Source organism: Phoxinus phoxinus (assembly GCF_949152265.1).
Source record: "Phoxinus phoxinus genome assembly, chromosome: 6".
Lineage (NCBI taxonomy): Eukaryota > Metazoa > Chordata > Actinopteri > Cypriniformes > Leuciscidae > Phoxinus > Phoxinus phoxinus.
The window spans coordinates 12,194,817-12,208,199 of NC_136881.1; the positions used below are offsets into that span (position 1 = coordinate 12,194,817).

Below are 13,383 nucleotides of genomic sequence, written 5' to 3' on the forward strand. Positions count from 1 at the left end.
TTAGGTGTCAGTACGATTTATTTTAAAGAAATTAATACTTTTATTCATCAAGGGTGCATTAAAATCTTCAAAAATGACAGTAAAGACATGTATAATGACAGAAAAGATGTATATTTCAAATAAATTATGTTCTTTTGACCGTTCTATACTTCAGAGAATAAAATAAAATAAAACGTATTCACAATCACAGTTTCTAAACAAATTATTGAATGATTTCTGAAGGATCATGTGACATTAAAGACTGGAGTAATGGTGCTGAAAATCCAGCTTTAAAGTTTAAAGAAGTTATTTTAAATTGTAATAATATTTCACAATATTTCTTATTATTCACAGTATTTTTACTGTAAATGCAGCCTTGTTGAGCATAAGAGACTTCTTTTAAAAAAACATTTACAAAATCCTGAACACAAATGTTTAAATTGCTCTGTATATTTCTAAGTACTTATTTTTTTTTTTGCTTTTATTTCTACAGCTGTTAACATTGCACTAAACTAGGAAAACAAAATGAGTTTTTAGGCACCTGGCAAAATAATTTTTTTAACCATCATATTTTATAAAAGCATGCTAGATGACAGCACACCACCTTGTATGGTGAACTTGTGAGAAAAGGTGATGAGTACAGAAAAATAAAACTGTTGACACACAAAGGTCAGTGAGGGTCATCGATGCTCATATCAATTTGTATGCATGGCTGAATGCACATTGATATTCTATATATAACTGCAGTCTTAATTAAATAATTGAACACTCTGTGAGTGCAGCTGGCTGTATAACCGCTTCGAAAACATATCAAGTCTAGCTGGAACATGCTTTGGTATCATTGATGAAGGCGAGTAGAATTGAATTATAACTCTTTTGTGTTTAGGTATTCCAAGGATGCGCACCACAGACAAGTCCGCAGTACCCTGCAGCCCAGCTTCAGTTTCCAGCTCTTTTTGTAAGGGTCCTCAGAGAGCTGCCTCTTCCAAACTGCCTGTCAAAGGCCTACCCACAAGCCCCAGCTCCTCATCACTGGGAAGTACAATCAGCGAAAGCAACAGTATTGCTGTAAACAAAGGTGCGTGTCTGTAAAGTGTCTTAAAGGGATAGTTCACCCAAAAATGAATTTACTCACCCTCAAGCCATCCTAGGTGTATATGACTGTCTTCTGTCAGACGAACACAATCAGATATATTTATATATTTAAAAATGTCCTGGCTCTTCCCAGCTTTATAATGGTAGTGAATGGGGGGCGAGATTTTGAAGCCCAAATAAATGCGCCCATCCATCATGAAGTACTCCACGCGGCTCCGGGGGTTAATAAAGGCCTTCTGAAGTGAAGTGATACGCTTGTGTAAGAAAAATATCCTTATTTAAAGCTTTATTAACTATAATAACTAGCTTCCGGCAGACGATTGTACGCATACTGCGCACATCGACTTGCGCCACAAGAGTAACCCCTGACGCGATGTATGTAGGAGTATCATAAGCTTTAAACCAGTAGGGCTGTGCAATAAACTCAGCCAGGATATATAGTTTTTAATATATCTCTGATTATGTTCGTCTGAAAGAAGAAAGTTATATACATCTAGGATGGCTTGAGGGTGAGTAAATAATGGGATGATTTTCATTTTTGGGTGAACTATCACTTTAAGTCACCATCTGCATCTTGACAGTTTTCAAGTACATACACTAAAATACACGCTTTCCTCTTTCTCACGCTGCATATAATCATTTTCTTAAACATTGTTTTCCAGTAAAAAAGAAACAAGATAAATTTACCAGATAAATGAAACATGTATATGGAAATCAGTCATTATCATATTCGTATATAAAAGTACCATGGTTTTAATATTTGAGATACATAGTTTCTCACACTTTCTCTCCGAGCTTCAATGAAATCTTCAGGGCTCAGACTGCCCTCATTCCTTTCCTCAGGTCAAAGGTCACATCTGCTCAGAGTTTAGCAGTGACTGTGAGCAACTCATATACAATACAATCTCTGCCATTCCAAAGCTGTGCGCTGTAGACATTAATCACAACATCCTCCACACAACACCCTATCAGAATTATGATTAGTTTATTCCCACACTTTCCTGCTGTCCCACACTCTGAACTTAAATTCAAGAAAAAACAAGATCGCCACTGGGTTGCCTTGGTAAATTAGAGCAACGAGCTGTAGTTTCAATAGGAATGCACGTGAATGTGTTTGGAGATTTTCAAGCTAAATTCACGACAAAATTGCCCATTAATATTGACACAAAAGCCTTTTATTTGAACGATTAACTGATAAAGTAATCATGTTGTGCTGGGACCAATTGCTTAGCTTTGTTTCTAACTGATCTAGTCTTTTATGAATTGCATTTTTTTTAACATATTAAATCATTTGAAGAATTGGATGAGGAATTGTATCTTTTATTTGAGTTTCTTTATGGGTGACATGTTTCTGCACATACACATAATCAGTATTTTTATTTATTTATAAGATTTGTTTACCAGAGAAGAAACTGATTAAGATATTAAGACATGTTGTCAGAGATATATAGACATTTAAACATCAACTTTATCAACAAACAAAAAAGTGCATGAAACAAGACAGTACATTTATATTCAAGATATTTTCTCTGAATAAAAAAAAAAAGATCAAATATAATTTGAAAATAGGGTTTTACTGCATTGTACACCATATTATTTTATAATGTGATGTGGTGATTTGTCTTTGATCAGTTCCTGTTGAAGGGATGAAGAGTGAGGAGAAGTCTGTCAAACAATCACCCACATCCCAGATTCAAGGAAAGTCTCTAGTTATCAAACCTGTATCAGGTCACCGCAGCAGAGCGAGCTCCATACCGTCTAAACCCGTGGCAGGTGAGGGAAACGTGAAGTTTTAATCTTCGAATCTCACTAACCCTCTCTAACTTTCATGTTTATCAGAGTCCACATGCATCTGTCTCTCATCATTCATTATTTACACATCAAAACAGGTTTATTGGGAAACTCCCTCTCTTTGGCGTCAGATCTTCTATAATCATTAATCAGTGGGAAAGCTCTGATTGTCTTAAGCTAATGACACTGCAATTAGAACTCCTTATTATTGTTGGCTCAAAATCACAATCTGATTACAACCATATACCCCTCTTAATAGGTTTCTTAAAAGATTTGAATACCCTAATTCGTTATTGTAATTCCTCTTCTATTGTTATGATAGAAATAGATTAGATTAGATCTTTTAATATGGAAGGTAAAAAATGTCATGCAAATCATACACAAATATCCTCCTCTTTAGTATTTTAAAAATCCTTAAAACATCCACAAAACAAGATAAATTGACCCTAGAAGCACAATTAGAAGCATTAAATATATTGAGAGATATTTATAATATATATATATATAATTATATATTTTTCCAATATATATATATAATGAAATCACAAAAAAATCTTAATATTCATTATCATTGAAAAGTTTTTGGTCAGTTTTTTTAAGAAATTAATGGTTTTATTCAACAAGGACACATCAAATTGATAAACATTTGACAGTAAATACATTTAAAATGTTACAAAATATTTTTATTTCCAATAAATGCTGTTCTCTTGAACTTTCTCCTTGAAAAAAAAATCACAGTTTACAAAAAATATTTTAAATATATATTAAAATAGAAAACATTTAGGAAATATTTTAAATTGCAATAATATTTCACAATGTTAGTGTTTTCCCTGTATTCTTGATTACATAAATGCAGCCGAAGAGACTTCTTCGAAAACCATTACAATATTTTACCAACCCCAAAAACTTTTGACTCCACAAAACAAGAGAAACATATTGTTTATAGTTAATATTGATTGCCTTGCTAATTGCGTTGAGTGTATAGATGGTTGTGAAGGTTTAGCGGGCATTCTCTCTGCCCCGCCCTGTCCCACCCACTGCCATTAAAACACGCATGCACATACAGCCTCTACAGGACATCTGACTCAGTCACTGAAACCTTCCACTGCACAATCTGTTAACATGAAGTTTGATTTCTTCTGCACTATTTTAATAGGGCTGAAAGCCCCAGCTGTGACCAGCCATGTGCCAGCTAAGACTAACCAGAATGCTTTGCAGCGCAGTGGATCTGCACGACTTATTCGCTCATCGTCAGTAATAGGTAAGGAGAGAATTTGATTGTGTGTGTCTGTATCCATTTACATTCTACCATTGCTGTGTTGTCTGTAGAATAATGTGATCAGTCTGCACTGATGTGTTTATTTAGTCATTTCACTTATCTACTTGCCATTAGTTCAGTATAATCAAAAACCTGCAGTCATGACTCATGAGTAAACTTCTTGTATTCCAGAGGTGTTGAAAATAGCATTTCATAATTGTAGGGGGGTTTTAACACTTAAAGTTGGCATGAAATGGAAATTGAGATAGTCTTTTCTTCCCTAGTGTGACGTATATCTGAGTGGGACTTGATTTTGTCCATGGGGAATTGCTATCGCTGTGATGTCATGTGAGTGATAGGTTGTCCCACCCTCATGCCAGTAAACACGTCATCAGAGAAAAGATGTGTAAAATCACCATTTTTACATGTGTAGTTTTATATTTTTCCATCATTTTTAATTCAATTATGCTGTTGCAATCTTTCATGGGATTGTAGTTATTTCCCTCACTCAAGTTGTTAAAGGCCCACTGAAGTGCCTTGTATGATGCATTGACGTAATTTCCACTGAAACAGGAAGCTAAGGCGGGACATATTGAATGGCTCCTCCCCCTTTTCAAATAGCCAATAGCGTTTAGTTTCCCTCACAGACTGCGAGTCGTACTTGACAGCACCATGGAAGCGAATCCGAGCACTGATGATACGTTGGATTCAATAGTAGAGGTGTGAATAAAATCTAGCCATTTCATTCTTAACCAACGTACAGTTGGAAAATGTAATCGAACAGACATCTGCAACCCATATTGCTCCGTGACGTGTCAACAGTCGCTTTGGCCAGGTGGTATTTATAGAATAGGGAGCGGGACGCTTTACATTCTAGAGAGCATTTAATTGGACAGAAGATGTGACGAGAAGCTGAAGTCCACGGTGATGTCATAAAAATCTGTGATCCATTTTAGCGAAAGTGGGAAACTATACGTTTTGAATGCTTATATCTCCTAAATGTGAATGTTGTCATTGTTTTGGAACACGCCAGTTTATTCATAACCTTAAAGGGATAGTTCACTTTAAAATGAAAATTATGCCATCATATAATCACCCTCAAGTTGTTTCAAACCTGTATGAATTTCTTTCTTGTGCTGAACACAAAGGAAGATATTTTGCAGAATGTCGGTAACCAAACAGTTAACTGTTCCCATTGACTGCCATAGTAGGAAAAAAAAATACTATGGCAGTCAATGGGAACAGTTAACTGTCTGGTAACAGACATTCTTCAAAATATCTTCCTTGGACTCTATAAAATGACTTATCGCCATTTCAGGATTTGTCAACTTTAAAGTGTGTATGCGGCCCTTTTGAAGTATTGTGTAAGTACGTTCTGTAAGTACGTTTAATTGTGGGTTTAATTCACACATTTATTTTTCCCTTGTTTTGTAACCTTGTGGGACTTACTGTGTAGAACATAAATGCCATAGACATCCTCAGGCCAAAATTCCAGTCACATTCACAACAAGTTTACCCAACCAATGCATATTTCTTGGCATTTCTTGCCTTTCCGTCTTGCTTTACTTACAAACTGAATTTTACCCACAAGCACCACCTCCACCCCTTGACTGTTCCTAATTTGTGTTGCTCTGGCCATGCAGCTGTTGGCCTTTAGTGATGAATAAGGAAGCACAATAGTGTCAGAACACAGCCAATCATGTGCTGCTTGACGTCTCTCTATTCAACAGTGTCACTCATCAGTATTCTGAGGCGCTTGTTTCTCTCTCACTCTCTTTCTCTCCATTTCTTTTTCTTTATCCAACAAAGGCATCCATTCAGGAAGCCTGCTGCTTGGAAGATGCATAAACGTTAAATAGATGTCTGAGAGAAGGCGCCCAAAGAGGAAAGAGGCAGAGAAGAGAAGTTATAGGAAAGATAATGACATGAGGCAAGATTAGGGTCTAATAAGGACGTTATGCCTATGAAATATGAATAAAATGAAATCTAAGAAAAAAGAGAATGTAGGCGTTCAGTGATCAAGTAAATTCAATAAAATGAATTAGTTAAAGGAATAGTTCACCACAAACAAAAAAAATATATTTTGAAAAGTGTCCATGTTTTTTTAATGTTTTTTTTTTTATGTGATTTTTTCATACAATGAAAGTTAATAGGAACCAACATTGACTTTCATTGTTTGGTGAAATGCTGTTAAAGTCAAAGTTTTTTGAGTACCGTAGATTATTTTTCTTTGTCAGATAATATATCTTGAATTAAATAATGAAGTATATCTTGAATTCTTACCTGTTTTAAGCAACAACAACAACAACAAAAAAACTTACCAAATTGTGTTACATTTTAAAACACTTAAACCAAGAAAACAAAAACTAGAAAATAATACATATATATATATATAGTATATTCTCTAATATCGAGTCTTACTTTTTTTTTTTTTTTTTGCACAATTTTGCTCCTCAAATACAGGATGTATAGATGTTTTATATACCAAAATACTGATTAAGATAAAACATTTTTGCTGTGTAATTGTAAATCACAATCTATAATCTTCAAATGCATCATCTTCCATCCTCATACCCATACTGTAGCCAAGAGAGAGGGAGTGAGAGAACGACATTACTCATAAACCGCCTACTCCCGCTCTGTGCTCACTCCCTCCCCTTCCCTCTTACATCGCCTCTATCCCTCCATCCCCCCTTCTGAGTGCACGAGTGTGTGTGTGTGTTGAACTACAGAGAGCTTGGCTGTGTGTGTGCGTGTGCAACACACATAAAGGATTAGCGTGTGCACGTTTGCGCGAAAGGGAGAGAGGGGAGCAGAATATAAGAGACACTGGCTGGTTCAGCATCCAAGAGGACACCGCTGAAAGAGCTGCTCATCATTCCCAATCCAATCTTCATCATCACCTTGGTGTTTCTGTAGGAGTATCAATCTTTAGCATTCTTGATTTTTGTTGGAGATTTTGAGATTTTTAAAAATAGCAAAATTGCTTTTCCCCTATGGTTTTCTTATTTTTTCACTTAAATTGTTGATTTGACTTTCCCCCCTCATCTTAAGAAGACTTTTGCACTGGAATGTGACAAATAGATTTTTCTTTCTATAGTGAACATTCCGGTTTTCTTTTTTTCTTTTTTTTTCTTCAGCTGAGAAATTTCTTGAATTTTTTTTCCCTATATTTTGTGGAGGATTTACTCTCCTCCAGTTGGACATCGAAGGTCATGTTATGGTCTCCGAGACTTTCCCTATCAAACTTCCACGTGAAGCTCACGGCTAAGGGACTATTCCGCAATCTCCAGCTACTGCCGGGATGCAAAAAGAACACGGTGGTCTTCCATGCAGGTTGGAGAACGTCTCTTCTCCCTTCCTCCATCTCTCAATCTCTCCCATCATCTCTCTCACTCACCATATGCCCCTTCCCCCCTTCCATATTTCTCCTTTTAACACCGGTCTCTCCATAGTTACCGTTGATCCATCCGTGATTTGAGGAGCGTGTGGCAGCCGTAACCATTGTTTCTTTTTACATAAAGATGCTTACAAAGAATCGTGTGTGTGTGTGTGTGTGTGTGTATAATGTAGTGAAAGGCTTGGTCGCGTGATCTTTAGTGGAGTGATGCCTGTACCAGAGTGCACCATGTGCAGTGCCACAAATAGAAACTGCTTGCTGTGTTTTTAATGGGTTTATCTGTGTTATGCCTGCATTCTGATATTCATACATATACGGCATTAATTTAAGTGTTTATATAAGCAGTACAGTATTGATTTTTTTGTGCTGGGAGTATATAAAGCACAGATTAATGCTATAGTGTGGTATATCAGGACAGCAGCTGATAGGGTAAAATAACTGAATTTCACCTCGCCCTAACCGAAATTCTCCACTGCCCTCCTTTCTGTGTCAAATTAAATTCAGGTTAGGGTTCATGTAAGGATGCTCTTTCCCCTCTCTCTCTCTCTCTCTCTCTCTCTCTCTCTCTCTCTCTCTCTCTCTCTCTCTCTCTCTCTCTCTCTCTCTCTGGCCCTGTTTACACCTGGTATTAAGATGCGTTTTGGTCGATCAGATCACAAGTGGACGATGCTAAATACAGGTGACGTTTTGAGCGTGTCCACTTTTAACCACTTAGGTAGTCGAAAACACCGCCTACTCTCCACCTACTGACCTAATGCTTAAACATTATGGGAAGTGCGCTAGTCAGACGGGATTTAAACTTTGCCGGCTGAAGACTCAAGTTTGGTTTGAAGATGGAAAATGTACCAAGCACAATGTTCTCACCATTTCTGATTTCTATCACGCATTCACAGCGTTCAGTGTTCATGTGGCTGTCAGAACAGAAAGAAAAAGCTGCTGCTCTCTGTGTGTTTTTCTGTCGTCTCCGGTCGTGTTCATGTGTAAATTACGTATGTCGTACTTAGATCTGAAAAAAGCACATACATTTATCCGCCCTTAGACACTACTCGAAAAAATCGGGTTGGTGAAAGTGGACAAAAGAGACAAATTAAAACAGGTGTGAACGGGAATGTGTCTCGCTTGTCTACTTGTGATCCGCATCTTAATGCCAACTGTAAACAGCCCCCCCCCCCCTTTTACACCAAAATCTAATGAAGGAACTATGCATACATACATACATATGCAATATATGCAACATACATATTCCTATATACATGCAAACTATAATTTATTATTACTTTAAAAAAATTGATTTATGGGTAAAATGTGACCTGGATGTTCACAATATTTATCTCTCTTCCACACAAGTGGTATACTGTAGGTATAGCAGTCTACAGTCTTCACCCTAATGAAAGACACAGTGGAAAATTCCAGAATATTTTTGAACTCATACACTCAGAGTGCAGCATCTCCTCATGGTTGTCTCCATAGAAACTAGCATGCTGGATCATGCAGTGCTGTTATTAACAGACCTGATATATGTGACCTGAACTGCAGCTCTGAGTGAGTGAGTGAGAGAGAACAGTTTGTACATGCCGAACGCTCCAGTACACAGTGCGTGCACGTGATATCGGTTCAAATTAATCTTTATCTGAGAACTCTCTAATCAGAACAAATGCTTTACAAACCCTGATTTTAGCGATGTAATGTTGTGTGAGTGTATGTGTGTGCCAAATGCATGGGAACACAGTGTACTCAAAGTGGGCCACCAAACTCAGACATTCATTACAGCCTCTTTTTTTAATCTATTTATTCATCTGGATTTGATGGCATGCTTTGGACTTGTAGTTTCCATCCCTCATCATGCGATTTAATCTAAACTACCGCTGGCCTCATTCTTATAATTCCAATCCAGATTATTCCCCCAGACCCACCTTCTGATTCTGTACAGTACATATCTCACTAGCATTAGTGTGTGTGTGTGTGTGTGTGTGTGTGTGTGTGCGTGTGTGTGTGTGTGTGTGTGTGTGTGTGTGTGTGTGTGTGTGTGTGTGTGTGTGTAATCACACTTATCCTCTTCAGATATTTCCTTTTGACTTTCCAGTGAGCCATACCCCTTGCTTACCCCGATTCTAATCTTAAATAATGAATAAATAATCAAACTAATTGTGATTGAGTTGTGATTATGGTGGTATGTCGTTCTACCACAGGCCCTGGATGTCTCTCTCTCTGTCCAGCAGACTGGCCACTTTCTGTCTGTCTTTCCAGCCATGCTCAGATAGGTAATCTCACCAAACTGTGCAGCAGATCTGATTTAGTCAACTTACTGACTGGAAAATTGGTGGTCAAAAGCTACTTAGTTGTTCAGTGCTAGCATAGTATGTGGTAAATATGGTAAAATGTTGCTACGAGGTTACATCCATTATTACAATCATTATTTAATATGACTGGATTAACCAACAAAATTAATTTAGTATTTATTTTAGCATGTACCATTTTAATACCATGTTTTTTGGACATGGTCATGGTATTCTATGACATACCCTGAAATACCGTGTAAATACCATAGCATTTGGTAATCATATATCAAAGTACCATGGTATTTCTACCTGATACAATGTTATATCCCATGGTACTTTTTTTAACATAATTTTTAGGAGAGATATTTTAGGCTGAATAACATGGAAAAAAATATTAGACCTGAATTAACTTGATTTAATAAAAGAACGGTTTAAAATAACTTTGTTTAATACACTGCTGTTCAAAGTTTGGGGTCAGTTTTCTGAAAGAAAGACATTTTTATTCAGCAAGGATGCATTGATTTGATCCAAAGTGGCAGTAAATACTTTAACTTTATTATAAAATCTGTTCTTTTCAATGCTGTTCTTTAGAACTTTCTGTTCATCAAAGAATCTTGAAGAATGTATTACAATTTCCACAAAAATATTCAGCAGCACAATTGTTTTCAACATTGATAACAATATGAAATGTTTCTTGAGCAGCAAATCAGCATATTATAATAATTTCTGAAAGATCATGTGACACTGAAGACTGGAGAAATGGCTGCTGAAAATTCAGCTTTGCCTCTACAGGAATAAATAAAAATTTTAAACATAATAAAAAAGAGTTGCTTAAAAATTCTTAATTAAATAAATGCAGCCTTGGTGAGCACAAGAGACTTCTTTCAAAATTATTAAAAAACTCTCATCGTCCTCACATTTTTGAACGGTATTAGAGTTTTCTCTTCCTAGATATGACTGTCACATTTTTATTGAGAAGATGTGCTGTAATATGTTTGAATGTGTCTTCTCTTGAATGTGTGGCACTGATTCTGTATAAGCGAGATAATTCTTTCCATTAAGCAAAATGCTGAAACGTTTATTCAGGCTTTCCTTCAGAACGGGTGCATAATTTCCTCATCTGCCTTCCAGTAATTATGTGGAAGAGTGGAAGCCTTTTTTTCTCAGTGGAAGGCTTGCGGTTTGTTGTGTGTGTGTGTGTGTGTGTGTGTGTGTGTGTGTGTGTGTGTGTGTGTGTGTGTGTGTGTGTGTGTGTGTGTGTGTGTGTGTGTGTGTGTGTGTGTGTGTGTGTGTGTGTGTGTGTGTGTGTGTGTGTGTGTGTGTGTGTGTGTGTGTGTGTGTGTGTGATGAATAATCTTGCAGTGTAATGAAAAGAGGGTTGCTAGAAACAACAGCATCAAAGGAGCACCACTCTGTCTGTTAGCATAACCATGAACATATCCGGCCTGGGTGTGGACATGCTTGACGGAGCTTGTATTTGGACGCCTGTGGTGGAGCCCTACTCAGTGTGTACGTGTGTGGTAGCTAGTTACGGTCTGTCTCCAGTGGAGTGTTTGGGGGACAGCAATCACAGCGTGTCTCCTATCACAGTAGACCATCATAAACGCTTATTATGAGGCCTAGACTGCACACTGATTACACGGTACTCATGGACTTATCCTGTTCACACATGCACACACACACACACACACACACACACACACACACACACACACACACAGAAAAGCAAAGGCTCTAATTGTATGTGCACTTGCCCAAATTTCACACAGAGTAGTGATGCTATTTTTGAGGTGCTTTGTAATCTAATAAAGACACATTATCCAAGTTCATATTGTACACTTAAGGCGAGACTCTACAGGTGACTAGGGTAACATTTTAAAATAACAGATATCACCATGAAACTTCCTCAGTTGATTACTTACACAAGTATATATAAAAAATGTATTACAAGTTTTTGAAATTTGAATGTTTAATAATGCAAATTAGGCATTATCTCATTAAATATGCACGGTTTTGCATATATTTTCGTTAGATAGATCTGAACATATGATAAAGCCAGGTGCAAAATATTTTTTTTCCTTTTGTTTACACACAAGATAAAAAAAAAATTCAGAGGGATTTCAGGAAATATGCTTTCATTAGGAAATCAAAATATACTGTTCATACAATTTTTTAAATTAAAATGTCACATAAGTCCGGACAGGAGTGATTTATTAACAAATCCCTCTGAAAATATCTTCAGAATACTGCTGTGTATAACTGGAACGTTTGGTGTACATAGGTGCCACATAGGCTGAGATGTTTGTACTGGAAAATGAAAAAAAAACGGCATTTAAAGATTTGTTATGTAAAAGTTCATACTTTTTTGGTGGAAAGAACAACTATTTACAGACACAATATCTTATCAAATCATTAGCAACAACAATATAAAACCACCTAAAACACATCAACTTATAATTTTTTTTAATTTCAGCATTTATGGCCTTCAACTGAACAGAAAAACAGTCAAAAATGTCAGAGCACGTCACGTGATGCATCTGAACGAATCACGTTGTCAGAAATTGACATCAGCCAATGAGATTTTGCTTTTAGAGTTAAATGTCCATTGTACTTTCACAATTGGTTGCTGATAAAAAGGAAATGACCATATTTGGATCCGACAACATTGTACAGGAGAGAGAGAGCTTTCCAACGGTATATGTGATCACTGTGTGCAGGCAGCGATCGCGGAGCAGCATGTTGATTTAGAACGCCAACTTTTGTTGAATTTAGGAGAAATCGATAAATAGATTAAGTGTAGTAAAATAAAGACCTAAATGTGTATTTTGGACTTTTTTTCACCACAAGTCTGAAAGAAGACATGTTATGGAAGACACATAGCCCATAACCTCAAAATTGACCAGTGAAAAAAAACAATGTTTTTGCCTGCCGTGTTTTTTTCTGTGTGGTGAAAGGAAACTATAACAAATGTATTATTTTTTGCGTTCCTATTTACTCCAATATAGCAAAAGAAGAAATCCACAATAGCATTGTTACGTTTCTGTGTCATTCCCTCACACAAACACAGCTGCGCCATTAACTAGTTTTCCATCTGGTTTTCAAGTCAAGTCACCTTCATTTATAGTGCTTTTTACAATACATATTGTTTCAAAGCAGCTTTACAGTGATAATAGGAAATTAATGAAACAAAGCTTGTTTTGGCTGTACAGCAGATCTAGAAGAAAGTGTCTCCGCAAGTACGTTTTTAATTTATTCATTTCTGTTGTAAAAAATCATTAGTTATTAACTCAGGGGCCGCTTACACAACACCCTTTTCACCTGAAAACAGAAAACTTTTAATGCGTTCTGGCCATTCATTTACACAACAACAGCGTTTTGGTGGCCTGAGAACGCAAACTTTGAAGTAGGCTTCAAAGTGCTATTTATTTTTTATTTTTTTTACTTTAAAAACAAAACGACTTCCATATCATTATGAGGACATTCCTTAGGCATAATGGTTTTTATACTGAGCTAATGAAATTTCCTAGCCCTTAACCCTAAAATTACCCCTAAAACAAAGCTTTCTGCATTTAAAAAGAAAA

At 36.6% G+C, this 13,383-nt stretch overlaps 1 protein-coding gene across 4 annotated transcripts in view; it reads left to right on the forward strand.

Moving 5' to 3' along the window:
- mtus1b (microtubule associated tumor suppressor 1b) overlaps nucleotides 1-13,383 on the forward strand; it is a 53,301-nt gene that overhangs the window by 23,225 nt on the left and 16,693 nt on the right. For 3 of the 4 annotated variants that reach the window (XM_079615619.1, XM_079615620.1, XM_079615621.1), the window contains 3 exons: nucleotides 866-1,057; nucleotides 2,707-2,847; nucleotides 4,022-4,126. In XM_079615619.1, coding sequence (XP_079471745.1) covers nucleotides 866-1,057; nucleotides 2,707-2,847; nucleotides 4,022-4,126 — 438 coding nt within the window. The remainder of the gene's footprint in view (nucleotides 1-865; nucleotides 1,058-2,706; nucleotides 2,848-4,021; nucleotides 4,127-13,383) is intronic. The other variant, XM_079615622.1, reaches the window with a different exon arrangement.